The 27,797-nt window shown below is 39.7% G+C and overlaps 3 protein-coding genes across 3 annotated transcripts; 2 read left to right on the top strand and 1 right to left on the bottom strand.

Annotated features, from left to right (window-relative positions):
* The first annotated feature begins 243 nt into the window (after positions 1–243).
* Positions 244–9,052, top strand: atp6v1e1b (ATPase H+ transporting V1 subunit E1b). Its single transcript, XM_085250752.1, has 10 exons — positions 244–383; positions 510–571; positions 2,770–2,835; positions 3,970–4,079; positions 4,335–4,401; positions 4,507–4,596; positions 5,708–5,776; positions 5,971–6,065; positions 6,179–6,266; positions 8,234–9,052. Exons 2-10 carry the CDS (start codon positions 539–541, stop codon positions 8,294–8,296), a joined length of 681 nt encoding a protein of 226 aa, XP_085106878.1. The 5' UTR covers positions 244–383; positions 510–538; the 3' UTR covers positions 8,297–9,052.
* A 156-nt stretch (positions 9,053–9,208) lies between these two features.
* Positions 9,209–18,866, top strand: ada2b (adenosine deaminase 2b). Its single transcript, XM_085250749.1, has 10 exons — positions 9,209–9,302; positions 9,722–10,105; positions 10,729–10,948; positions 11,041–11,251; positions 11,365–11,492; positions 14,719–14,809; positions 15,092–15,200; positions 15,301–15,458; positions 17,384–17,586; positions 18,280–18,866. The coding sequence occupies exons 2-10, from the start codon at positions 9,805–9,807 to the stop codon at positions 18,365–18,367; spliced, it is 1,509 nt and encodes a 502-aa protein (XP_085106875.1). The 5' UTR covers positions 9,209–9,302; positions 9,722–9,804; the 3' UTR covers positions 18,368–18,866.
* An 86-nt stretch (positions 18,867–18,952) lies between these two features.
* Positions 18,953–26,981, bottom strand: LOC146555593 (putative polypeptide N-acetylgalactosaminyltransferase 8). The gene is made up of 11 exons (XM_085250748.1): positions 26,616–26,981; positions 26,056–26,299; positions 24,959–25,125; positions 24,153–24,336; positions 23,860–24,057; positions 23,292–23,406; positions 22,787–22,972; positions 22,524–22,661; positions 20,426–20,521; positions 20,183–20,350; positions 18,953–19,087 (listed from the first exon to the last, which is right to left on the bottom strand). The coding sequence occupies exons 1-11, from the start codon at positions 26,806–26,808 to the stop codon at positions 18,953–18,955; spliced, it is 1,824 nt and encodes a 607-aa protein (XP_085106874.1). The 5' UTR covers positions 26,809–26,981.
* Positions 26,982–27,797: the final 816 nt, after the last annotated feature.

Here is a 27,797-nt window from a genome sequence, read left to right as displayed (position 1 = left end):
AAACATTATTATATGAATAAAATATAACAAATATAACATTTTAATTGTTACATCAACTCAACCTTAAACCTTTTTTTAAACTGTAGCAATAAAGATTTTTGTTAAGAGATAATGTACAGAAATAAATATATTTATATTTTCTAACTTAAAAACTGATAAGTTATAGTTACGTTTATACTTCACTGTGTCCGTGACACGTTGAAAACTGAGTAAACAGACACTTTTTTCTTTATTCACTCGTCTCGCTCCTTCCTCGCACTTGACGACCTCTTCCGCCGGAAGTAAACATCACGTGACTCTGAAAATCAGCTGATCCTCCGTTGACATCTTTACGAGTCACGACTGCGGCGATTAATTCAAACCGTCTTCTCTGTTGTTCTCGGGTACATAAATGCCGCTTTAAAGCTTAAATGTTGGGATTAATTTCATTTTCTGAGTAATCGCGGTCTCTGTTTCCATTTAGCGGTTTTTATTATTCGTGATTTTTTAATTCTTACTTTCTCCGGCAGGCCCAGGCGGATCTTTGACAACTGCAGCCATGGCGCTGAGCGATGCCGACGTACAGAAGCAGGTAATGAACCGTTTTCACCTATATAAAGACACCATTTTAACGCTTGTTTTCGCTCGTTAACAAAGCGACTCGTTAGCCTGTTACAAACCTGAGAAATGCTTTCAGCCGCTGTAGGGTTTACAGGAAGTCGGTGTGTCAAAGGAGAATGACATTGAGAGAGCTGCATAAGGGTTAGCACTGAATTAAACACAAACGGCACCTAGAGGACAATATTTGTTCTTTAAAGGGGTGCTTTTTTTTTTTTTTTTTACATAAAATTGACACTTGGACCCAAATAAGCCGCTATTTCTGCAGCTGAGACTTAAGGATGTGATACTGAGGGTCATGCATCTCTGCATGATCACATGATGAACACATGCCAAGAAGGAGGAACTTGGAGTGAGTGAGCCACCGTGTTCTCACTGGAAATCTCCTCAAATATGGAAAATAAGTCTAATAAAAAGTTCCCACTGTACACTGCCATGACCAGGGATTTCTATATCAGTTGGCTGTTTGACACACATTAATAATATATTTAATTTTCAACAAATCTTAATATTAGCTACTTTTGCTGTTATTTAAATAGTTTTGAAACAGCAATTAAAGTGGCAATAAAGGGTTATGGGTTAATAAGTTTTTATATGTTATACTTTTATTTGGTGTCAGAAAATATGATAACACATTCTCAAAGGCCAATGTTTTCCCGTGTATCATGGGGTACCAAGTCATGAAGCAAAAGTGATAATTATGTGGCTCAGCGGTCATCATAGTACCATTTTGGATCTTATGGCAGGGAAACTCCCCAGTTCTTAATCCCATCGAGGATTGATTCCTAAAAGGCAGGAGGACGAGCGGAACTTTGAGCTCTGATAAGTCAAGAATGGCTCATTGTCAATCAGAGGAGGGTCAACACTGTAAATACTGACACCGTCCAATATGAAATGCTCATGAGTGTCCCTCGCTATATCTTAGAAATGTGTAAAACCATAAGTATAAAAGTTTAAGCACTAGATTGTATGAAACACAGAATTTGTGTGAAGCCATTGTGGAATTTCTAGTAGTGGGCCATCAGAGGGCGACTCTCCTGGCTGCCAAAACCCCCCAAAAAGATTCATGGTTGTATAGAAATCTGTGGGGAAACAGCTCCTATGTGACCTCAGTGGACACTTTCCTGATGACTTCGTGGGCTCAATTCCTAGTTTCGGGTTACATCGAATAATACATGAAGTTCATTATCTGAATTAATAGAGTTGCTGAACAGTGAGCCCGTGGTTTAAAATTATAGTTTTAATTTCCTCAGTGAGATCCATCCCTCGCTCATCACCTGTTTCTTTGCACAGTTGGTAAAATGACGATGTGCAACAAAATTCACAAACATTTTCACTGAAGCGATGGAAACCGCCCTGGCTTAATCTCATCTTTACCACCCCAGTAAAGATTTTAAGATGCCCTCTCTACCCTTAATGATGAATTTTTGATACCTCAGTACATATCTGTAAGGATGTGATTGGAAAACCATTAGAATAGTTTCTGGGTTTATCTAAGAGTAGCTGCATCACTAACTGCTGATGTACACCCAGTCATTTTGTTTGTAAGCAGGCCTGAAATAAGACAGAAACCGCTCAGGTCAGGAAAGGGAAACAAGAGGTATCCCTAATAGGATTCAAAGGAGGAAAGATATAAGAAATCGCTGAAATTTTGCTTCATGTACACTGAAAAATAACAAAACTCACTGATATCCTGAAGTATTTGTTAGACGTTTTTTTTTTTTTTTTTGAAGGTGTCTTTTTCCTATCTCAAACCAGACATGACACACCTCACACAGTAAAATGTACTAATCTTTATGGGATATCTTGATGTTTACCAGACTAATGCTTTGCTATCGTTTTACCAAAAGTTTAATGATGAGTTTCATTTCCAGTGTATTGCATTAGAAAGGAAAGTCACAAGTTGCATTAGGTGCAAATCTTTTTTTTAATGTGAAATAAGCTAAGTATATTTGTCATGAGGGTCTTTGAAGGCTCTGAAAATATCTTCAGATCAACAAAGATCAGATCTAATGTTGTTTAAAGATTAACGTGTATTAGATTTTCCAAAAATCGGATTTGGAGCGAAGTGAAAATAAAAATCAAAGAAGCGGTTTCTATGGGATCTAAATTTTATGGGTTTTTTTATACAACACATGCTTGTTTTTAGTTATATTTTGTTCCCATCCACAGATTAAGCACATGATGGCCTTCATCGAGCAGGAGGCAAACGAGAAGGCGGAGGAAATTGATGCAAAGGTATGAAAACACATCACCACACAGTGCTGTGCACAGATATCAGGCTGGATAGATTTTATGTCTTTATTCGTGAGTCAAAGCTGAGGAAAGACAGGGAATTGGACTATGTGGACAGACATTAAAGGTCACCTGTAACTTTGTCTTCATGTAATTAATGAACTTAATGTTTAGAAGCATCAGGCCTCCTGGCCCCCATCAGACTGTGTGTCATTACATAGATTTATTTAATTGTTTTGTCTTAAGAGGAGAACAAAAAAGCAACAAACCAGCTAATATATGCAATCAATTATTTTTTAAAATTGCGACGTCCATCAGCGGACAGTGCACGTAGTGAAGGAGGACATGTAGAGGGTTGATGTGACAGAGGGTGGTGGAGAAGGGGGCGGATGATGGGAGAAGTCTCCTCAGCCACACTGTCTTCCAGCCCCCATTACTTGTGGTGTTGGTGTTGCCCCCCCCCCCCCCAAAACCTATCTGTAAGGGAGAACTGAGAGACCCATTGGAGGAAGCTCATTCCACAGTTTGTAACTACAAACTTCTATTCTCAGTCGCTACCAGAGCTCGTGACCATACAAGTCACCTGCATCATGTAGCTGAGGGTAGAAACGTGAACAGAAGGGGAAATCGGCATTGTCACAACAGTCATCTTTACTGTGACATTCTTCCAACTCCTCCAACGACCCAGAGTGGGTTCTCCAACTTTTTCCGGATGAGAGCTATGGCCCCAGGCTAGGAGGTTCCTGCTGTAAACCACTTCAGGGCAAGCTGGAGGTCACCTCAGGGGTGATCAGTGCAGCCCTTGTAGACTCCAACACCAGTCAATCACCATTAGGTGGTGCTGATGCTGCATGCTTGCATTACAAGATGATATGGATTGCTCTCATTGTGTCACATATGATGGTCCACAAGTTCCAGAAGCCTCAGGCACTATTTTACAGCAAGGAAAGCTGATTATGAGAAGAGTTGTGTGTGTGTACATATAGTAACCTTCGTTGTTTAGTGAGGTTCCCAAAATATTTTCATGTTTCTCTTACATTATTAGAGAAAAATATTCTTTTTAAATGTCATTCTTTATGTGAAAAAGATTTCTGTTTGCCATGAATTCCTCTGAGCTACCTGTGTCTCTTCCTGCAGGCAGAAGAAGAGTTCAACATTGAGAAGGGCCGCCTGGTCCAGACCCAGAGGCTGAAGATAATGGAGTACTATGAGAAGAAAGAGAAGCAGATTGAGCAACAGAAGAAAATGTGAGTCGTGGCGAGACATCACAGGACACATCGTGCCTATCCCTTCTTTCCTTCCTCCTTTCAATCTGGCCTTTTTAAGAACAAAGAAACGGCTGTAATGTGACAGAGTTTCTGTAATTTTATTTAGCCACTTCACCCAACAGTACCTCCTCTGTGACCTGCCTCGAACAGTGCCAGGGTTAAGAAAAGAGCAAACACAGTCTCACTTTGGGATATAAGCAGGACCAATGTGTGTGTTATTTGTCTGCTTAACAGTCAGATGTCTAACCTGATGAACCAGGCTCGACTGAAGGTGCTGAAGGCCCGTGATGATATGATCTCGGTAAGTCTCTGTCATCAGTTTATATACATACGAAAGATGGGCTGGTTAAATATCACAGCTGAGAGTGCAAACAGAAGAGATCAGGTGTGTTTTTTGTACCCTCAGGAAATGCTGAATGAAGCTCGCCAGCGGCTCGCTAACATTGCAAAAGACCCGGCCAGGTATTCAACTCTTATGGATGGACTGATCTTACAGGTTGGTTTATACTCCGAGGCCTGCCCGCTAACATCCCTCTGACCAATGAAATTTACTCTGTAAAACAAGTTCCATCTGTACTAAAAGATTTCAGCTATTTTAGAGCAGCAGGATCCTCATTTGTGTCCCCAGAATGTGAGAGGGGGGCTGTGACCCTGCCATAATAACATCACTGCACTGTAAACACAAGGATACACACACTCTCAGCATAAAGTCCAAATATGTTTTACCTCTGGCATGAAAAATAAAACTTTTAATGACATATTAAGTTGATTTCACCGAGTTTTCAGCTTTTTTTTTTTTTTTTTGTTGTTGTTGTTGTTGTTGTTGTTGTTGTTTTCGTTTGCTTAAATTCAATAATATCAGCAGTTATTAAATAAAAACGGGCCTAACACAGCTACTTAGTTACTGTATATCTCGTAGTTGCATCAGTTATTTTTGGACAGATTGCCTGCCACTGCAATGCATGTGGATCCTTTTAATTATTGTCCTTGTGACTTCAAATTTATGTAATGAGTCACTTCAGCTAATTTATCATAAAATAAATAGATAAATAAAAGACAATGATTTAGCATCTCCTCCTTCTGATTCCAGCAGTGCAGAAAGCTGGGATGATACCTGAAGAGGTGATCTTGTAGAGAAGACCAGCCAGACTTTATGATCATATTAATCTTGTCTGGCCAATCAGATAAGCTAATTATATTCTGTTTAGTAAATATGCGGTGGTATTTCACTAATACAATGGATGTGGATGCAATTAGGTTGTGTTCCTCTGGATAATCCCCTAAGAACACCGTCTCCAGTTTAATTTGTTCTGTAAAAACAGCCCAAACTTCTATAACCCCCCTGGAAATGCCCCTGCTCTTGTTAAATCCCATCTTTTAATTGTGAGGTACCACAAGACACAGGACTATTTATAAAGCATTCAGGTAGCCTCTAGGTATTAATAAACCAGTGTGGAAGCGCCTTAAATATACTTTCTGGAGGGCTTACATTGTGCTGATCCTAAACTTTATTGTATGATACAGAAAGGTTTTCATGATATAAAAATATTTGTCATTCTATGCAGATATTTAAAAACTAAAATAACATAATAACCGTCTCTCATCAGGGGTTTTACCAGCTGCTGGAGCCCAAAGTCACCATTCGCTGTCGTAAACAGGACATACCGCTGGTGCAGGTGAGTAAAACAGAAGGTGTCTCTTTACCCTGCAGTGCAGTATCACCTGCCCTGCTGTGGGCAGTGTGGGGAAAACCCAGTTTCAAAGTTATCATGTTTAATGATACGTGTTCAGTTACTGAAGGGAAATTTTGTGCTGATCCAGTTGTTTGTATCAGATGAAATCTCATCCCAAACTTCCTTGTACCCTTCAGGCATCCATCCAGAAGAACATTTCCATATATAAAGCAGCCGTGAAGAACAACATTGAGGTCCGCATTGACCAGGATAACTTCCTCTCCCCTGACGTGTAAGCAGAATCACATTTGAACGACAAACCAGTGATCACTAAGGGGAAGTTCTCTTGAAAACTTAGCCACCTCTTAATTTGAGATCAAAATGTCAAACTTTTTCTGCATGCAGGTCTGGAGGTATTGAGATCTATAATGGAGACGGGAAGATCAAGGTGTCCAACACTCTGGAGAGCAGACTGGACCTCATGGCTCAGCAGGTAGGAAATGCATATCTTATCATTTTATCTTTCTTGTTTCACACATTGTAAATGCACTAGTTTACTCTAACTGCACATTATTCTGTTTATATATAACAAACTTGCATTTTAAATCATCGTCACACTGGTGGCATGGTGTTAAATTCTTAAAATGTACGCAACAGAGGAAAAAGTAAAACAGTATTCTTAACATGCATTTGAAAAAATGACTTTGTTTTAATACCAAACTTCATTTTTCAGTGCAATATTTTTTCTGTTTCTGTTTTAAACTTTAAAAAGATACACAATGCTTATGTTCGACGAAATTTGAGGCTTTTAATAAATAAACATTACCTACTTTGAGACATGTCACTATATTTACCAATATAAAGAGTATGAAGATAGTTACCATCTCGCTGTAGGCTAGTTTTTCATTTTGAAGTTAATATCAGTGTGTTTAAAAGAGGTGAGCAATATTTTTTTTTTTTTTTCTAAAAATTCAGTAAAACTACACTGTAGTCACAGAAAATGGTCTTGCACTTCATCCAGTAACATACTTCTTTTTACTCTGTTTTTATTTAGTGACTTTATGCTATTAACTGTAAATAAAACAGGAAAACAAGTTTTGTAGTGTTTCTTTTTCATTAGTATTGCACATTTACAGAGGTGGCAGAGAGCAGAGTTATGACAGATGGAATATTAAGTCAGTACAGTAGTGGGTGTTCAAGAATATTCCATATATTCTAACTTCGATTTTAGTAATTTGCTGAATCAGCTTGTTAGGTGACAGAAAAGTTGAGGATTGTGCAAAAGTCTTGAGCCACCCATTTTTCTTTATGTTTTGCTTTTAAGGAGCCACAGTTCTCCAGGCTTTCTGAAGTTCTGTCAAAGCTTTGCTTTGGACATTGGAAGCTTTTTCACTCATTTTCAGTCCTGCACCTGACAACGTTTTGTTTTTTTGTTAAGCCACTTAACAAGAATCTGTGAATCACACATAAGAAGGACACCTAACCCAAGGGAAGAACCAGTGTTGTCTGCATATAACAGATAAACTATATAGTCCCAAATAACAGTCTCAAGGTGCTTAATATTAAGAAAGAGAAACTGAGAAAAGGTTGAGTTATGCCAAATTACTCAAGAGCTGGACTGAAAATCCAGTAGCAACAGGTCTTATGGAGGTGAAGCCACATTTAAAATTTTTGGTTTAAATTGTATCGTATATGTCCGGAGGAGGTCGGGAGAGAAGTACAACAGAGTGTCTACTGCCGTCTGTAAAGCACAATGAAGGTTCTGTCAGTGGTGTTGGAGTTCTATTTAAAATTGATGCAATTATGAATGCAGAAAAGTAGAATCAGATTTTGATCCACCATCCAGTACCATCTGAAAGCATCTGACCGGCAACAGCTTCATTTTTCTACATGACAATGATCATAAACACACAGCAAAAACAAACCTGGATAGAGAAGCACACAGTGGAACATTTTCAGTCATGGATCAGACTCCAGAGTCCAGACCTCAACGTTATTAAAGCAGTGTGGGATCATCTTAACAGCCAACATCCAGAAAAGAGCTTTAAGTGTCCTTCAAGAGGCCTGGAGAACTGTTCCTGAAGACTTCTTTAAAGAGAGTTGACGCTGTGAAGAAGAATAAAGCTTGTCACACTAAATACTGACTTTCAAGTTTGTTGTACAAACTCTGTTTTTACCTTATTTACTGTATTTCCACCTTTTTTTTTTTTTTCTTTTTTTTTTTTTCTTTTTTCTGGATCAATATAAAGAAATTAGGAGGGGCTCAAGATTTTTGCACAGTACTGTAGTTAGTTCTAGCTGTACTTTCTCAAATGTACGAGGAGTAAATTGAACGTCTTCTCATTTTAGATGTTTGGTCATTCAATAAAAATGTAAATGTCTCCTCTCGGGGTTTCTGTTTTATAAAGAAAGTTACTCTGAGGTGATGGTTGTTGGCTTATCCTGTCACTCTGTTTGCAGATGATGCCTGAAATCCGAGTGGCTCTCTTCGGTGCCAACCCAAACCGCAAGTTTATGGACTGAGAACCTCTGCTGTACGAGAGAGAGAGAAACACTCCTTTTAATTTTTTATTTTGTCATATAAAAGACGTCATTCCTTTGTCTGTGAAATTTCTGACGCAAAAAAGATGTTGTTGTGTGATGTATTGCTGTATTTTTTTTTCTGTGCATTAAGGGACATGATAGATGCTGCAACTCAACATTACAGATGTGTACAGCTGTAAGCACTGGTTTGCTCTGCTGCTCCCATTCATGGGCCTCAGTTTACACTGATCAGTCAGGGAAGACGGGATCGAGTGACTGGCTGGATGTTAAACAAGTTGTCCTCTAACTGGATTAGTTTCATGACAAACATAGCATCTGTGTCACGGTTTTCCCAGTTTCATTACCCTCTGCACCACATTTTTGGTTGCATGGAGCATTGTGTTGATAATAGGTGTCTGCTCCAGCCAATCGCACATATATATACATATATAGGCTCGCGCACACACACAAAAATGGAATCCATAGAAACAAAACTGAAGGTTGGATATGATCTTAGAGTTAATTTATTCCTGTTACATCAACTGTACCTTCTCCTCCTGTCATGAATTAAAGGAGTGGCTGATATCATTCCAGAGGGGTGCCCTGTATGTATATGAGGTTTCCAGATTAAATTATATGTATGTGTGTGGTGGTTGTTTGTTTTGATTTCTCATCTTTTTTCTTTTTGTTGTTTTTTGATTGTCTCAAATTCAAAATGTTTTATTGTGGGAATGTGTATAAAGTATAAAATCTGAACCATTAGTATTTCCTCTCTTCATTGTTCTCGCAGCTGAATGATCTCCAGTCTTTCCCATTTATTTTGCAACACTGGCCATTCATGCTTCATTCATTAGTTTATCACATGGTATTAGTCAGACAAAAATGTCCCAATTATCCGGTCGCTCCGAGTATTTTTCCTGACATTCAAGAGTTTCTTGTGGAAAACAAGCCGAGCATTTAAGGAGACTGTGGAAAGAGACACAAGACGCTGCTTCTTGCTGTTCTTGTAAGTATGGTCTTGTTTTTAAAGGAGTTAGATTTGCCTTTTAAGATTTGTCTTCATTTGTCACTGTTACCGAGAGCTGTGTGCTACTTTCGTTACCTCTTATGCATAATAAATGTGGTCCAGAAAGTAAAACGGTTATGCTAGAAAGTTGAATTTGTTCATCTGGATACAGCGTTCTCAGCATCAGGATTAACAGAATCAATTTTCTGGGATTTGCTTACCTGGATTATTGAGCATGTCTCAAAATAAATCAGTTGAGTGCGGCTTCACCCTAGAATCTGTCAGCACTGTGTGAGCATGTTATAATCCTAAAGAACTTGTAACAAGCTTGAAATTTATTCAGTTACTATCAAAGCTACAAAAACTTCTCCTTTAACGACAGTATTCATGTCTTTCATGGAGTATCTTCTCATTTCCAGCACCAAATACAGCCTGCTCCTTTCAAAAGTGAGAACATGTTGTTCTAGTAGGGATACAGCACCCTTCGGTGGCACACAAGGACATGGTGATCTCGTTCCTCTGGGCTGTGGTCACTTATGTGCCCCTTCTGTGGTTTGTGAGGGTGACTGAAGGGATGCCTGACCCCGCTCAGAGGGACCTGCTGATGCGTCAGGAGGCATCCAGGCAAACGGGAGGACAAGTGGTGCTGACAGCGGCCGAGCAGAAGCTGGACGCTTACCTCCATCGATTGAAGGAGCAAGAGATGTCTGCCACACCTTTTCCTCCTGCTTTGCATTTCTTCAAAGCAAAACCTCTCATTGAAAAGAGCCCAGTCTTCAAACTGCTGCAAAAGATGCCTAAAGGTGATGTTAAAGCTTTGTCTGGCCTACTGCATCAGTCCACCAGAAACAGATGCAGGAGCTTAGAAGGTCAAGGGGACCCAACCAAACCTAATGCTGTTATTGTTTATTTTGGCATTCAAAGGTCATGGTCATTGTGACCTCAGGTTAATCCTAAATGTGGACTCAAGGATAAAGTGATTAGATTTTGGCAGAGAAAGAACAAAAAGGTAAAGCACTGCAGCAATTCTCAAAAGTCATATTTCTGGTCCCCTTTACGTCACAGCTGTGCAGCACGCCCAGGCTGCTTTCTCTGATATTTCATACTGTAGTGTGCTGTAAAAGCTGTATGTATTAGCAATGGAGAGAAAAAAAATGATTTGGGGAAAAAATTAAGAGGAATGCAGATGTGGTGCTTGATGTCTAATCCACTAGATGTTTTCAGAAAAGCAAAGATGAGCAGACAGAGACTGAAAAATATTAAACAAAATCCCTAGAAACTGTGAGGTTGTTTAGTTTTTCTTAGATTTATCAGGTGTGGGAGGCCTTTAATATTCCTGAACCCTAGGGCCTGTCTTACAAGTCATCAATGATTACTTTCAGTATTTGCCTAAGTTTGAGGTTACATCTTGCTGTTTGGGTGACAGGCGCAGCCCTCCACATCCACAGCTCCTCTCTGGTCAGTGTTGAGTGGCTGGTGAAAAACGTCACCTACAGACCTAACTGCTACATCTGCTTCACTTGGGACAACTCTGTCCGCTTCCAGTTCTCAGCTCGCCAGCCCTTCCCACGCTGGGACTGCTTCTACTGGCAACTGCTCGAGACCTTGAGAGCCAAAATAGGAGATCCTACTGGCTTTGATAACAGGTTAGTTAACCTCTAACCCTCTCCTGAACATGTAAAGTCAAGCTGTAGTGGGAGAACTTAACACTGAAAGGTCGTTTTTGGGTGGTTTACAGTTTAATGCAGCACCTCACTCTGGTCACCGAGGATCCAGATGGTCAATACCCAAGCCAAGACGTTGTGTGGGGGAAGTTTGAGAAAGCCTTCATCGCATCTGCGGGCTTAGTCACCCATGCTCCAGTCCTGAAGGATTATTTTTATAAAGGCCTAGAGGAGCTTCACCGCGACAACATCCTGTATCTGGAACTGAGGAGCGGTCTCTCAAGGGTTTGTTTGTTTGTTTACACCTGATCCTTGCAGCGTCAGCCTGTGCTAAACAGCTACAGCAGCAGTATATCCGACATTTCTGCTTTTCTAACTGAAACCTTTCTGTGTTGCAGACATACGAGCTCGATGGAACTATTCACGATAAGTTCTGGACTCTGAAAACATTTCAAGAGGTTACAAAGAAATTTATTGGAGACCATCCAGACTTTCTCGGGGCTCGTATCATAATTTCTGTCCACAGGTAAAATATATCGTAGAGAGGGCTTCTCTCAAATTACACTCCATTTCAAGTGACAACCAAGGCTGTCTAAGCACTCCACAAATTATTAGCTTCATTGTGGAAAAGTTCACAGAGCCTATGTATGCCTTTTCTGTGTCTTGTTTTCCTCCCTTGACCCCCAATCTGGGCTGCCTGTCCCTGAGCCTGGTCCTGCCAGGGGTATCTTCCTGTTAAAGAGTTTTTCCTTCCTATTGTCACCCAGTGATTGCTACGGAAGAGGATTAGGGCCACTGGGAGAAAAAAAAGTGGGCATGACTTTTTTTTTCCTTCTTAAAGTCAGAATTCTGACTTTTTTCTCAGAGTTCTGGAAAAGAAGAAAAAAAAAAAAGACGTGCCCACCTTTTTTTCCCAGTGGCCCTAATCCTCTTCCGTATATAACTCATAGAGGCTCAATTGATTGTTGGGGGTGTCTCTATATTATTTCAGGGTCTTCATCTTACAAAATAAAGAACCTTGAGGCAGGCTGTTGTCATTTGGTGCTAGATAAAGAAAAGTGAATTGAACTAAATACAGGGATAAATGTTTGGTATTGTAAAAGCTTTATCCCGCTAGAACTGTTGAAGCTGGGTTAAGAAAAGACGATCAGTGAGCAGCAGTATGGCTTCACCCTGAGAAAGAGCACTACGGACGCTTGGAGTGTTGATGCAGAAGTGCAGGCTGAAGGTCAGCTTCACTGTTTCTTTGTGGGTGTAAAGAAAGCAGATGATGAGTGCCAAGAGAGGACCTGTGACACTGTATGTGGAACTCAGGAGTGACAGATATTCAAGATTGGAGAGAGATTGCATCGGCGGTCTGCTCTGAACCCCTTCTTGTTTGCAGTGGTGAAGGACAGGTTAACGTAAGGTCAGGCATGTTTCCAGATGACATTGTGCTCTGTTTTGACAGTAGGGAACAGTTTGAAGAGACCCTGGAGAGGTGCAGGTATGCACTGCAAAGAAGAGGAATGAAAGTCAGTGAGACAGGTGGAAGGCGGACAAGGCATAGATGTAGTGAAGGTGGATTAGTTCATATACCTGAAGTCAGCTATGCTATTAGAGGTTTAAAAGAGTGTGAGAAGAATAGAAGCAATAGTGAAAGAGAAGCAGGAGACAGGAAACCAAGCTGAAGGAGGCAATTTTCATTGGGAGTGACGAGGATGGCAAAGATTAAAGTACATTAGAGGGACAGCTCAGTGGTTTAGAGACAAAGTTAGGTTAGGCTGAGATGACTTGGACGTGTGCAGAGGAGTGGATATATTAGACAAAGGATGTTGAACTTGGAGCTCCCAGGCCATAGCTGGTGTGACAAAAGAAGATGCTAAGGCAGATTTACAAACCTGGACTTGGTGGCATGCTGTTGGATTACACGTAAAAAAAAAAAAAAAGTATCAAAAGTGCAGGCTTTTTAGGTCCACAGTGATCTGTAGTTACATGGTTCATTTCCTCTTCAGCCCAGAGGATGGCACATTTGTGATTTCCAAAAAAAGCTCAGATTATCCAGACTGCAGCACAGTTTTTACACCCCTTTAGCCCATCTAAAATTAGCATGGGCTCAAAGAAGGCAGCTGTGTTTATGGATGTTGTTCATAAATGTTTTCTTTTTCTTGTATCATAGACTTTTGGATCAGTGGAAGCAGTGATGAGTGTTGTTGATGCACTACCCCCAGAGAGACAAGGATAGGCTTTCGGCCTTATCCGTTGTATACAGAGATTTCTCTGGATTCTCTGAATCTTTTAATAATATTTACACATTTTTTATTTTTTTTTCAACTGGAATATTTGATCATTTAGTCTTTCACTAGTCTTTTTTTCAAGTGGTGAACCCCTCCCCTTTCCTTTTTAACTAGTGAGATAAGGAGCTATGAGTCTTTTTAGAGACAGTTATGCTACTAATTACCCTCATGAGTTGTGAGACAGCACACTAGCTCTTTTATGTGCATATGTTTTACCATTATGTAACTTGTCCAGGGTTTTTTTTGGACCCTGTCTCGTGGAAGGAAGTTGAAAATTAGCTTTTATTTTGCAACATAATGTTTTCTTTGAAATATTGTGTGTGTGTGTGTTTTTTTTAACCGTCTTCAGTTAAATGTAAAGAATTCAGTGGTTTTCAAGTAACTCCACTGGAAATGTAGTTTTACTTAACCCTTTCATGCATGAATTATGACAACCTCAATCAGGATTTTTTTTTAAGTATTTTTATTCATCTTTAGGCATGAAAAGATGAATAACTTATTAGATAATAGCCTTGTAACCAATGTATGTACCTCCAAATTACTTCCCACCACTTACTTCCAACCGCTGGCAGCACATTTCTCATGTTAAATAAAATGGGGGCAAGATGTTGTGATCTCCAAGCTCTACTTTAAGTCGAACTGTGTTTCAGTTTGGAAAATAATTAAATGATAATTCAATATATTATCTCGAATCATTCGGCTTCCTGTTTTCTTGCAAAGGAAGCAGCGACAAAGTCCAGTTATGAACAGGACAGTCCATTCATTTGATAAATCCAAACACATGAAAAAGGGACGTATAATGATTTCTGCAGCTGTGATGGAGTCCTGTTAAATCCTGATGTTGTGTTAATCCGACAGAAAGCACGTTACAATTTAGGGATGAAAAGTTTGGGAGCAATCTGAAGTCACTGAGACAAGTTTGATAGCATGACTGATATCCTAACATCTGTGAAGTTGATTTTGAATTTATTTTTTTTTTAGCTCTGCTGGCAGCAGACTGAAATATACATATTAAACTTTGAACAGATACTCAGGGGCTCCAAAAGGATTAAACCTGATTCCTGATTTGGTGATACGCTGACTTTGTTTTTTCAATATAGCACCAACTGCCACAAAATTTTATTAAGACATTCATTTTTAGGTCAAATTTTACTTTAAAGTAACCATTTAATTTAATCTTAAAATGTGCATGTGTCTTAATTTTACTGGTTTAGATTCAGCATGTGCCTCAAAGTACCACTAGAGTAAGCGGCTATGACCATCTACTTGTAAGTTCCCCGTTTATTTTCCTGGACAGTTCTGTTAGGAAAACCTGCGCTTAAATGCTGATAAGGTTTATCACCTGTTTTCAACATTGGAAACCGATTTTTCTCAGGCAGGCATCTTAACTTCTATATCTTGATGTAAAATTAAACATTTTGTTGTTTGTGAGTCTTAGAAAGTACTGTCATCTATGTGTGTTGTTCCTTTCTTCAGAGCTTTGAGTATATCTGAGGTCAAAGCTGCTGTAAAAGAGGCCATTCAGCTGCAAAAGGACTTCCCAGATGTCGTTGCAGGATTTGACATGGTAAGAAGTGACCCGTGTACTTTAGCCTCAACTTCTTATAAGCTCTGAGTCCAGAGATCATTTATCTGCTTATTGGGGACCATGTGGTGTGGAATTTACATGTCTGTCTGACTTTTCTGCTCTTCTTGTATTGTGCCTACAATCCTAAGAAATTCAAGTTAACTCCTAATTCACCTTAGATATGAGCATGAATGGCTTTCTGTCTCTCTTCATACGACTGACTGTCAGCTCTTGCAGGGTGTACCCTAGCGTAGCATTACTAGTTAACCTTATGGTTTGCAGGTTGGACGGGAGGACAGCGGGAAGAGTCTTTGGTTCTTCAGAGAGGCCCTCTCTCTGCCAGCTGAACTTGGTGTCAGATTGCCGTACTTCTTTCATGCAGGGGAGACAGGTGGGGGGATCAAAAAGCATAAAGCTCATTATACCATGAGTAAGATTTGAAAAATTATTTTGAAATGTACTGTACGCTGTATTTGTATCTATGTGTACAGATGACGAAGGCACAGACACAGATCAAAATATTCTTGATGCCCTTCTATTCAACACCATGCGCATTGGCCACGGCTACGCTTTAGCGCACCATCCGCTTGCCAAAGAACTTTCTAGGAAAAGAAATGTGGCTGTGGAGCTTTGTCCCATCTCAAACCAGGTAAGCTCATTACATGACAGTCTAAGGAGCTTGGAAAGAAAAGCGTCTGGACTTCTTTAAGTTGTTTGAAGACGTTTCACCTCTCATCCGAGAAGCTTCTTCAGTTCTAAGGGTCAAATGGTGGAGAGTCCCAGATTTAAAACCAGTGGGAGTTTCCCCCCAAAGAGGGAACAAAGGACCCCCTGATGATCCTCGACCTAATTGCCTGAGCCAAGGTGTGAAAACGGGTGTGGGTCACAATCAGCCAGGGTTTCAGGTGAGCTCATTGTGAAACCTGGCCCCACCCTATCATGTGGTTTCCTGAGGCGGTGGTTTATGACACCAACTGTCTGCCATATATAATCCAGTTTTGAGATCCCTTCCCAGGCACCTGGGCCATCTGACCTCAGCAAACCACATGATAGGGTGGGGCCAGGTTTCACAATGAGCTCATCCGAAACCCTGGCTCTTGGGACCCACACCCGTTTTCACATCTTGACTCATGTGATTAGGTCGAGGATCATCAGGGGGTCCTTTGTTCCCTCTTTGGGGGGAAACTCCCACAGGGTTTAAATCTGGGACTCTCCACCATTTGACCCTTAGAACTGAAGAAGCTTCTCGGATGAGAGGTGAAACGTCTTCAAGCAACTTAAAGAAGTCCAGACGCTTTTCTTTCCAAGCTCCTTAGACTACGATGACCTGGATGACTGAGAACCTTCACAGAAATATTTGGATGACACAACCTCCGACCCACAGCTTGACTGTGTTGCGCTGAATACCTTTAAAGCTACCAGAGCAGAAGACACTGCTGTGATTTGTAGCTTCTTCGTGATGTAGGATTAACACTATAAAACAATCTAACTTTAAGAAGAGACCACCTTTAATGTTATGGGCAATGCAAAGTGATATACCTGTAGAAGGCTGTGAAAAAGCATTTGCCCCCTTTTTGCATATTTGTCACACTTTTAAATATTAGACAAAAATAACCTAAGTAAATTCTAAATATCTTTTCAATGATGATTTCATTTATTAAGAGAAAAGTTATCCAATTGCCCCGAAACCTAATAACTTGTGTCTCCTTTGGCACCAAGAACTGCAATCAAGTGTTTGCGATAACTGACAAGAGTGTTTTTACATGGCTGTGGAGGAATGTTGGCTCACTCTTCTTTGCAGAATTGCTTTAACTCAGCCACACTGGAGGGTTTATGATCATGCCAAAGCCCCTCAATCGTATTAAGTCCGGACTTTGACTAGGCCACTCCAAATCCTTCACATTGGGGTTTTTTTTTTGTTGACATTTAGTCGTGGACTTGCTCGTTTTCTCTTTGGAAGTCTCCCATGGATGCACAGTCTCTTTCTTAGCGTGACCTGACCTTAACTGAGGAGAGTGAGGTCTGCAGTTCTTTAGATGTTGTTCTGGGTTCTTTTGTGGCCTCCAGGATGAGTCATCAGTATGGTCTTTGGTAGTAGTTTTGTAGCACTTTCTGAAATATGGTTAAAAACAACTCATCTCATACGTAGGTTGATAAACTTTCCAAGTCAAGAACAAATGTAAAACTAAGAAAAATTTTAACTTGTCATAAAAATCTTTAATTTATAAATGATATCTTGCTACCAAAGACAAAAGGTAATACCGGTGTCAAACATTAAGCCTGATTAAATTGAAATTTAAACTGCAACCACTAAAAGTCAGCTGGTACAATGGCAAGAAATGTCGATTAAATTAACATGATTTAAAATTGTAAGATTATCTAAATCTATCAGGTGTTTTTGAAGAAGCTTAAATGCCTAAAAGTCAGGAATTGAGGACATTATTTTAAATAAAAGTGAACAGAAATATACACGTCACATTAATGACCTGTTAGCACTGCCATCGTAAAATACACACAGTATGTACATGTGTTTATACATAACTTACCTGAGTTTGTTTCACCTCTGACCTGCAGGTGCTGAAGCTGGTTTCAGACCTGAGGAACCACCCTGCTACTGTGCTGATGTCAGAGGGTCACCCGATGGTCATCAGTGCCGATGACCCGTCCCTGTTTGGCACCACAGGCCTCTCCTATGACTTCTATCAAGCATTCGTGGGCATCGGAGGGTTGAAAGCAAACCTGGGCACGCTCAAAGAACTGGCTGCAAACTCCATCACGTCAGAATAATTTCACTTTATTTCTTTCATTCATGTTTTAACGTTAAGCCTTCAAAGAAAACAAGATGGGCTCAAAATGTGGTGGCCAACAGCTGATGCCAGTTTTCATCATACTATCTTTGAATGAGCATGAATTAAATTATACAAGTGAATGAATTTCAGTCCAACATACACTCAATGATTCTCACCTCTCAATAAACATGAAGAACAATTCTCAGGAATGCACTGGAAATATATCAAATCAAAGGTTTATTTATTTAAATAAAGTACATTTCATCTGACCAGATTCCATTAAATTTAACATTTTCCTTAGAAAATGTAGATATAATTAGTTAAAGTCAGCATTACGAGCATACCAGTTTTTAAGTGCACGAGGATGACTAAACTCATGCTATCAGTAACAGTATCCTCCAATATGATGTTCAGCACTATGCTAACACAGAGTTACTCATGTTTAGTAAAATTTAAAAGTAAAAAATTGAGCCAAGCGTTCAGATAATGTCCTTATTTATTTGTCAGGACAACAATAATATTCATGTTGGAATTGCATTTTTGAAGCAACTTATAAATCTCTCCAAGATGATTTTCACATTAAAAAAACATGAATGTTTATATTATTTTAAGAAAACCTTTGGTTTTAAGCCCTGTTGCAGTATGTTTCTTCTCATTAAATATTTCTTCTTCTGCCTGCAGGTATAGCTCACTCCCAGCTCATCTGAAGGATTCAGGTCGTGCCATGTGGCAGAAAAAGTGGGACGCCTTCATTTCTGCCAACTCATAACAGCCGAGTGATATTAGATCCTGACTGACTTGAATGAATGACTGAATGTTTGTAATATCACTAAAGGTAAATATTCATAGGCCTTTAGCAGACTTTATTTAAAAAAAAAAAAGATTAAGGCTATTGAAGTCTCTGTTAACAGTAAGACTAACAGTTTGACGGGATTGGCAGGTTGGTACTGTAAGTGTCTTAGTAGCTTTTTCACCCCTTGAGCGATCACGAAGAAGCTTTACAAGAGACCAGCTGACAGTGGGGGGGAGGTTTGGTCAAGTTTGTCATGCACAGCTAGTCTTTTGTCTTCATAATACCAAACATGTACAGGGGAACTGTTCACAAGGAAATTTCTCTATTCAAAACAAACAAGAAAAATAAAATGTTTCTTTGTAGTTGATGCACATACATCTAATTTAAATACAAAAAGTAGAAGAAAAAAAGTTTCACTTTTTCAGTGACTCACTTCAGAAACCTTGTTTCTTTTTTAAATAATGATGTAACGAAAGACAACTAACAATCTTTCTTTGACACGAGGCTCACTTTTTGTGCAATAAACAGCTCATTATCTTCTGAGACCTGCCCAGCAGTCTCTTAGTGGTCTTTGATGAGATTTTGTATATTCCAGCTCTGACCGGTGCACTGCTGGACGACGAGTTGGTAAAAGCCAACGTCATCCTTCGCAATTTCTAGACATCGCTTTGTTTTTCTGTTCTGGATCGGTCCTCCCTGCAAATAAACACATTTTATTGTCTCCTTTTCTTCTCCAGACATTTGTGACTGGCTTCCATGTGACCTCAGATTAGGCTGATTTTTTTTTTTTAATTTATACAATAACGTCACCATATTTGCAAGGCTCAGCAGGGTGGTGGTTCGAGCCCTGGCTGCTCCAGTCTGCATGCCAAAGTATCCTTAGGGAAGGTACAGAACCAACCCCAAATGGTTCTCGAATACATCCATCAGTGTGAATGTTAGATAGAAAGCACTTAAGCATAGAAAAAGTGCTGTGTGACTGGGTGAATGAGGCATGTTGTATAAAGTACTTTGAGTGCTCAGGCAGAGTAGAAAAGTGCTACATAAACACAAGGTTATTTGCCTTGTAAATTTACCTTCATGCTTTGAAAATTGTCTGCAGTACAGGCCCTCAAAGTCTAATACTTGGTTGAAATTAGGGGTTTTTCCCCCAATGTTTATATTTCGTAAGAATATCCAATAACCAACTAAGATTTTCAGGACTGAAAAACATATTTAAGCTAAGTTAACAGACTACCATCAAATTAATTTTACATCAACTGCAAAAACTTCTCTATTGATCATCAGTATCATTGAATATGATGATCCATACATCCACTGGACTGGATGTATGGATGTGTCTGCTCCGAGACACCCAGACCTCTCTGCCCTGAGGCCTCCTCCATTTACCAGTAATCTGCTATAATCTCGTGATATTTAGTTGACTCCAACAAATGCGTCTCATCAAATTTAGATGCCTCACAGCACTGTAGGCATTCTTAATCAATATTATACAGACTTGTTTTATTTCTCAGAGGGTGAAGTTGTTTTTTTTTTGTTTTTTTTTTTAAATGTGTTTGGGAGCAACTGAGGACCACAATGAACATGTTAAAAAAACTGCAAAACATCACCTACTAGGTGATCAAGTTTCATTAGTTGAGCTTATGCCTAGTGTAGCATAAGCTCAACAGTCCTTTGGCTGGACAAGCTTAAAAGCTTTTAAAAAAAAAAAAATCAGCTGATTCAGAGTGGGTCGGGTGGCAACTTCCCTCAGGTTTGACTGAGTCTATATTTAAAAACTGAAATATTTACCTGTTTAAAATCCCACAGCATGTGAAAGTCTTTCTGTTTGGCTATTTTGCAGTCATACAGCCCCGGGTAGAGACCACTGAAAGGGTCCACTAGACAGCGGTTGCTGTTGTACTTATGAGATTTGATCCCGCCAATGTAGAGTTGTCCATCAGAGCGATAAAAACAGTGCTAAATCAAAGAACAACAATTACCTACAAAAACAAAATCACCACCTGTTTGTAAGCATTGAATATCTAAACATACTTGAGTCGAATAGAAGTGGCATCCATACAAGATGGGTGTGTTTCCTGGCATCGGGCCTTGGTCAACACAGAGTTCTGGCTTCAGATCATTTATCATCTGCCAACAAAAGCACAAATAAACTGGAGCAGCTTTCATTAGAAAGAGCACAATGTGTATCCAGCAGACAAATCCAGACGCTATTATGGTGCAGAAACACATTTTAGTTAACTGATATAAAAATAAAAAAGATGCAAACTGAAACGACATTATGAGTTTGCAAAACTAACAAAAAGTATTTGTCAGTGAGGCCAAATTCACAAACCAAACAAGGATTAAGAGGCAAATTATAACATGAAGTATTGTGTTTGTATTGTAATATCTTTTCTAAACTACAATAAAAATACTCCCAACACTGTATTTCCTTTAAGTAAATGAGTAAATTGACTCTGGAACAAAAACAAAACTCTAACTTTAAATTAATTCTCAATTAGAAAAGATGGGAAAGGGGAGTTTGCTAATACTGCAATGTCACTGTACCAAGATTCAGTGCAATTAAATATTAGCAGAAGCACCACCAAGAGGGAGTTCCTTGAGAGCATTCATGGAAAGTTTGCTTTACAGATGCTCTCACTATGAAACACACCCTGCATAAAAACGAAGTAAGAGTACATAATATTCTCCAGTGAATGAATCTATTGTAACCGTAAGACACCTTGATGTATCCCCAGGAAAGTCTTCAAATAAAAAAATAATATGATAAGCGTAAAAAAAACAAAAGCTGCTTAAAGGTTCTTTGCTGCTGGTGACGTCTGCCCATGTTGTGTGCTGATCTTCATTGTGTAATAGGGCTAACATGTGTGTGAATTTGAACTTGCTGCTGCATCTTGTAAGCATTTTATGTCACATATGACTCCTTAGAGGCCAGCGCATAAGCCTGAGTCCTTTTATAAAGCCAACAAAGCTGACTTGACAAGGCAGAGAAGCTTGCCTTGCATCATCCTCAATTAAATATTAACTAAAAATTTACTTTGTAATGTTAAATAATTTATTTATGGCTAAAACTACCACCACAGATCATGATTAATAGTGTGCTGGAACCATTTTAGACTATCTATGTAGCATTTTCATTGCTATGAAGTTAGTATTATTAGCAAGCGACCTCAATCACAGACTGTATAAAAAAGATGGATTTTGCTTCTGAGTCTGAAAACTGGCTCCTTCACTCTGTGACCTCAGTAAACACGTTTATGGTCTCAGTCACAAGTTTCAAGCCCTGTTTACTTTACTGTTACCACCCTAACACAAAGATGGCGATAACAAAACTGCTCATGTCGAGGTTTTTTAACAGAACCTCGCAACCATCACAATAACTACATCCATCTTTTATATACAGTCTAGGGAAGGTATGACAAAAGAGTTTGTATCTAAACTACTTTTGGCTTCTGTTGTCAAATTTGGCCACATATTTGATGGACTCCCTAATACAACCCTGGAGACGACGTGTCTCTCCAGCTGAGACAAACCAGCGAAAACAAATGTGTTAACCACTACGCCACTGGAGGCCCAGCTAACCTCAACCACTCACGACAATATGTTGCACAGTCTATCACTAGCAAAATAGCTAAAAGAAGACAGTCCTGGTCAGTTCTTTTGCTACAATCCAACATAGCAAGTAAGTGGCTAAATTTGACTCACAGATATTGTTATCTGTTTTTTTTTTTTTTTGGGTGATGTTATGGGGCAGCAGAAAAGAGGCCTTTAAGCCTGTGATTTAGGATAATAAACATCACATAAATCACACCAATTTGTTTTTGCAGAGAATCCATCATACAACCGTTACATTTAAAAAAAAAAAAAAAAAAAAAGAAAAAGTCCACATGTAGGACATTGGAGGCAACCTCAGAACTTGGGGAAGGTCTCATTTTGAAATTTTTAAAGCTGTAATACATTTATAGGGGGGGAAACCCCTTGAAAAGCATTAAAAACATTCCACAGAGAGGCCCTTTAAATTAATTAATTAATTATTAATGAGAATTAAAGAGTTAAAAAGACTTTATGGTCACACTTTAATATCCAACCTCTCATATGTATTCCGACAAAACAGTTATTTTTGACTTACAGCTCCATAACTGAGCAGGTCATGCAGGGGGTCCAGCTTGGGGTAAACATTGTCTAAATACCACTTAAAGGGCTTACAATTAAGCCTCTCTCTGAGCTTCTTTCTCTCCGACACATCTCCGATGTCTATCCCATGGTTCTGTAGGAAAAACAATAGGACCACAGAGACATGTTTGAGTGCGCACACCATTACTCAACCTGCAGAGCACACAACTGTGCAATTTAGATCTTAAATGCAACTCGGAAAGTGCCCTCTCTTCTAACCTCAAGGGGAAGATTCCAAGCAATGTTGACATTGTATTTGTATTCATCTAGCCACACCTCTGCTACCCTCAGTGCATTACGCTTCATCATGACACTCAAGTCTGGGAGGTAAGGCTTTACTGCTCGTTCAATGTGGGCAATTTTAGAGCAAGGCACAACTTCAATGCTTCCTCCACACAGCCACACCTGTGAAAACATAAAAGTAGGTTTGGAGGCTTTTAATGCAACTAATATAAAAAGGATTACCCATTAAAACTGATCACAAATATAACCAAATAAAGTTACATTGGAGTCAGTATTTGTATAAGACTTTAAATCCAAGTGGTATTATTACAAAGTGGAAGCATTTAGGAACCATAACGTTGCAAACCACCTAAAGCCACAGAGCCTGGTTGCAAAAAGAAGTGTGTAAAGGCACATATGGTGGGGCTAAATAAAAGGTAGGTAGACTAACATATTTCAAATCTCCAAGTCTCCAGTAGGACTTGATCCAGTCAGTACTTACCCGGATGCCCAGCTCCACATTTTCCCCACCGTATATTTTCATTCCACCATCAAGGCTTCCAATCTCTCCGAAGAACTTGTGATCAGCCACAAGTATCCCCATGACTGAGGGGCTCCTGGTGACACCGTTTAACAAAGGAAAAACTGAATAAGCAAAAAATCTTACCATACAGCACTCAAACTAAGAGAGCAAAGCAAACCTAATTATAAAGAATTATGACCGCAAAGCCTGAAACACCAAAGCAACCAAGGATTGAAAAAAAAACAAAAGATGTGTGATCAAGGGTGTTCTGCTTTCATTCTAGCAGCAAAAACCTTAAATCTGCTCTTTGTGCAACCTATAGACACCCACATGGGTGCTGTGTTACACTCTGCAGATTGCTTAATGCGAAAGATTTTGTCAGCAACTATCCTTGAATATTTGTTTTGGCAACACTGGCTCCATGTATACAGTCTTCATAGCTTTCTAAGCCGTGGTTCAGCGGAGAGTCTGAAACGTCCACACTGTGTTGTCCTGACATGCTGGGAGTTCATGCGTAAAATGTGATGTCTTTAAATGTGACTCTTACTTGCCAGGCTGCGTCTCATCATCCAAGGCATACCACTCAGGTCTGAAGGACTCGTACATGCACCACATTGCCCAGTCAAAGCCATGAGATGCAGTATTGTAGGAACTCAGTGTCAGGTCATCGTAGTTGACCTTGTCAAAAACAGGCGTCAGTATAACGGTCCGGTCCTCCTTAATCCGAGCCAGTAAAGGCTCTGCCCTAGACACGCACAAACAGTTTTAAAAGAAACATGAGGGCCAATTACAGGATTATCACCACAGCTCTGAAAAGAGTCACTCAGATCTTAAACCAACCATTGGACGTGGACTTCTATGTGAGCGTCTAAGATTGCAATCACCTCTCCCTCAGCTGCCTTCCAGCCCGACAGTCTGGCCTGGGTGAGGCCCAGCTGCTCAGAGTGCCGCACTTTCTTCACCAGGCCTGGACGCTCCTCATGGATAAAGCTGATGTAATCATCCAGCTTCTCCATTAAGTCCTCTGCAGAAAATAAAGAACTGTTTCAGCAATATGAGCTGCAGATTAAATCTACTCATGCCTCTAACAATCACTTTTTTTCTGATCGTTAATAAAAACAATTCAAAGACTGTTTCACAAATCAGCTGATAGATTTGGCACTTCTTTGAATATAAAACAAGATTTTTTTTTTATTTGCCATACTCATAGTAATTAAAAATAACATACAGAGTACTATCCCTGTAAAAGCCACTCTGCTACTCCGAGTACTCTACACACGTGGTCGTGTTTATTTAGGATTATCAGTTCTTTTGTCAGTGGACAGCAACATCGCAATTACACATTACACTCCCTGATATATGTTTTCAGTTCCAACCCACAAACGCAAGCAACCGTGTCCAATTTCAGTGCAGCCTTTGCTACTCAAACTACATCTCATATTTTACACTGATGTCTTTTATTGCCTGTAATAAAAGGATGTAGTTTCTGCCATCATTTGCATTATAAACTAAAGCTGCGGTGAGCGCCTTCCTTTCTCGCTTGGTTTCAGATTTGTCAGATATCTGAGTACCGTCCCTGTGTACATAGGATATCCACCACAGTCTGAAAATGATATGAAAATTATTTTGGAAGCATGCCGACTCACCGTTGCTGCTGTGATCGTCCACCAGGATGATTTCTTGCAGCAGCCGAGCTGGTGTCTTGTCCACGATGCTGCGTATGGCTCTTTTAATGATTGAAAGAGCTTCATCCAAATAGATTAACACAACACTGATGGTCGGCAGATCCTTCGGATAATTTTTCACAGCACACCTGTGAGCAGAAAAATAGCAGGCAGCCTGAAGAAGTAATAAATTAAATGTTTTTAAGTTGAAATTGTATCCTTTAGAGTTCACTCCACATTACAAAGTTGTCTACTGGATTGACATCTGGCGACTGTGGAGGCCATTTCAACTTATTTTCATGTTAAAGAAACCAGCATACAGGATCTGATGGTGTGTTATGCTGCTGGAAGCATCCATCAGAAGACGGGTACGCTGTGATCATGAAGAGATGGACACGGTCAGCATCAATAGTGAAGTTGCCTCTGTTGTTTAAATTTTAATAATGTTGATGAAAGGCATGCTTTCTTGTTCTTGATGCAAAATTCATTCAAATATTGTCTTCTGGTGTTGTAGCCCATCTGCCTCAAGGTTTAACATGCTCTGCTTTCAAAGATGCTCTTCTGCATACTTTGGTTGTAGCAAGTGGTTATTTGAGTTACCGTTTCCTTGCTTTCCACTCAAAATAGCCTCACCTTTTACCCAAACAAAGGATTTTCTCCCAGATAACTGGCGCTCACTGGGTATTTTCTCTTTTTCTGACCATTCTCTGAAAACCCAAGAGATGGTCATTTAAGGAAATCACAGAAGATCAGCAGTTTCTGAGATACTTAGACCAACAAACATGCCACAGCCAACATCAGTTAAATCACCTTTTTTCCTCAGGGTCAAGATTAATTGCAGAAGATAATCTTGACCGTGTATACATGCCTTAATGACTGACCGATTACATATCTGCATTAGCAATCATGTACCTAATAATGTGGCCATTGAGTGTGTATATGTACTAAATTCATATGCATTCATGCTAAGACAACAAAGACAATAAAATGTCATTGTTGCTGATCGATCTCAAAAACACACACAAAGCAGCTCGGTGTGTGTTTTTAGATTTCCTTTCGGATTCGTGTGTTGCACTCACCTCGGAGGCCTGGTGTCGGGAATCTCTCTGTTGAGGGGCAGCCTGTCACTGAGGAAGGCGTTGTATCCATATCTCTGAAACAACTGCTCGGCTTCCTTCTGCTCCTCCTCCGACAGATCGTCACCCCACTTCTTGAATAGATCAGAGTTGGGGTACAGCTTCTTCACCATCTTCCTCTTGTCCTTCACCTCTTCCTTCCTCTCAGCTGCTGGTGCCCTCTTTTCAAGCTTTTTCATTAAACTGACTGCGGACAGAAATGACCACATGGTGTTTGCATTGTCCATCTAATTTGTTTTTTGTCTGTGAAAACCAAGTCAGTAACAGTCAGGTAAGAGCAGTTTGGTACTTTTTAGCAATGTCGACTTAAAAAGCGAAAATAAGTGAGTAGTAAAGCAGGCGGGTATAATAATTGTTACTTTAATTGTTTCGCTTCAGAAATTCTCATGTGTAGCAGATGAGAAACACCTCAGATGAACAGATCTAGCCTTCATTGTTTCTTCACTGAACTCTAAGTACAGACTTTACACATAAGCAGCTGCCAAACTGAGACTTTAACTCACGCAGCCTGTTGATGTCTGTTTCCATCTTTTCCATCCTCTTGACGATTCCCTGACCCCTGATGGAGTCATTGTAATGGACCCTCTGCAGTCTCTCAGAATGAATGTGGACCTCCTTCTTAATAGAGCTGAGGTATAGCAATGCGAAGGCCACAATGAGGACTGTAAGCAAAGCTTTCATCCAGCTTGCTCTCATGCTGGTGCTCCTGTGTATGCTAGGTACACTCCTCTACTTCACAGTGAAAAGAGGTGGAGAAAACATTTCCTCTGCCTTTTACTTCAGGTGTGCTCTCCCTTCCTTTACTCCCCACCCCTTGCTCGAGAGCTGTAATCTGATATCCTGAAATTTACATCATATTCAAAGAAGTGTGTGCATTATTCTCCACTCTGCTGTCTACATTACACCTGAGGTGCAGGTGTGTACTATTAACTGCACTTACCTGGGAGGGTAGAAAAAGAGGAGGACTCTGCAGGTAAGGGGAACAGGGCTGAAAGAGTAGTACTGAATTGCTTGTGGCACTGCAACATTATAGTCCAGCCTGTTTAGTAAAAACACATCGAAAAGGTCAGTATTTAGGGTTTGGTCTGTTTGGCAGCCCATTTTCACCACTGAAAGGAAAAAAACAAAAAAAAATTGTCATTAATAATTAGAAATTTCAGGTTATTATAGCAAAAAAATTCAACTTACTAATTAAAATTTGGACACATAAATGGCAAAATTTATGTCTTTCCTTTTTCTCCAGTGGTGAAAACAAGCTTCCACAGGTCTGGGTCAGATTTTGGAGAGGGGGTAGGATTTGAGTAATCCGTGTCGTGTTTCACCCGTATCCTGTTATGCCTCTGGCTTGCTGCTGCAAGTTATAAGGAAAAAAATACCAAAAAGCCAGCTAATAAGTGAGTTAAAAAAAATCAAGCAGGAGCAAGTTAGGAATCTAAGGAGTTACAATTTCTTTATGTGTGACCATGATTTATCCAACAATGTCAAAAAATATCACATCCAATAAGAAAAAAAGGATATTTTTATTTCATTATCATTGGCTGCTTTTTCATTCATTTTAACTGCACTGCAGATTTTGTCCATACACTTGTGCACGTGACTAGCTTCATCGACACACTGCTTCTTTTTATTTTTGGTTTAGTTTTCATCGTTAAAACTGCCACACACACAAGAGAATACAAATTATT

Source organism: Mchenga conophoros, linkage group LG17, assembly GCF_057382185.1.
Source record: "Mchenga conophoros isolate Kocher_MC1m ecotype Shallow Benthic linkage group LG17, M_conophoros_male_GT1.1, whole genome shotgun sequence".
In the NCBI taxonomy this organism is placed as follows: Eukaryota; Metazoa; Chordata; class Actinopteri; order Cichliformes; family Cichlidae; genus Mchenga; species Mchenga conophoros.
The sequence above is the reverse complement of the archived record's forward strand: the minus strand, read 5'-3'. Positions and strand labels throughout refer to the sequence as shown.

Bases quoted from the DNA above. Each gene is read 5' to 3' on its own strand.
- atp6v1e1b (XM_085250752.1), top strand. From the start codon at position 539: ATGGCGCTGAGCGATGCCGACGTACAGAAGCAG. The intron at 4,402-4,506 runs GTAAGTCTCTGT...TTGTACCCTCAG, and splicing joins CCCGTGATGATATGATCTCG to GAAATGCTGAATGAAGCTCG. The intron at 6,267-8,233 runs GTAGGAAATGCA...CTCTGTTTGCAG, and splicing joins TGGACCTCATGGCTCAGCAG to ATGATGCCTGAAATCCGAGT.
- ada2b (XM_085250749.1), top strand. From the start codon at position 9,805: ATGGTGATCTCGTTCCTCTGGGCTGTGGTCACTTATGTGCCCCTTCTG. The intron at 11,252-11,364 runs GTTTGTTTGTTT...TCTGTGTTGCAG, and splicing joins TGAGGAGCGGTCTCTCAAGG to ACATACGAGCTCGATGGAAC. The intron at 14,810-15,091 runs GTAAGAAGTGAC...TATGGTTTGCAG, and splicing joins TCGTTGCAGGATTTGACATG to GTTGGACGGGAGGACAGCGG.
- LOC146555593 (XM_085250748.1), bottom strand. From the start codon at position 26,808: ATGAGAGCAAGCTGGATGAAAGCTTTGCTTACAGTCCTCATTGTGGCC. The intron at 24,337-24,958 runs GTGAGTCGGCAT...TATTTTCTGCAG, and splicing joins GGACGATCACAGCAGCAACG to AGGACTTAATGGAGAAGCTG. The intron at 23,407-23,859 runs GTAAGAGTCACA...CGGTGTCACCAG, and splicing joins GATGAGACGCAGCCTGGCAA to GAGCCCCTCAGTCATGGGGA.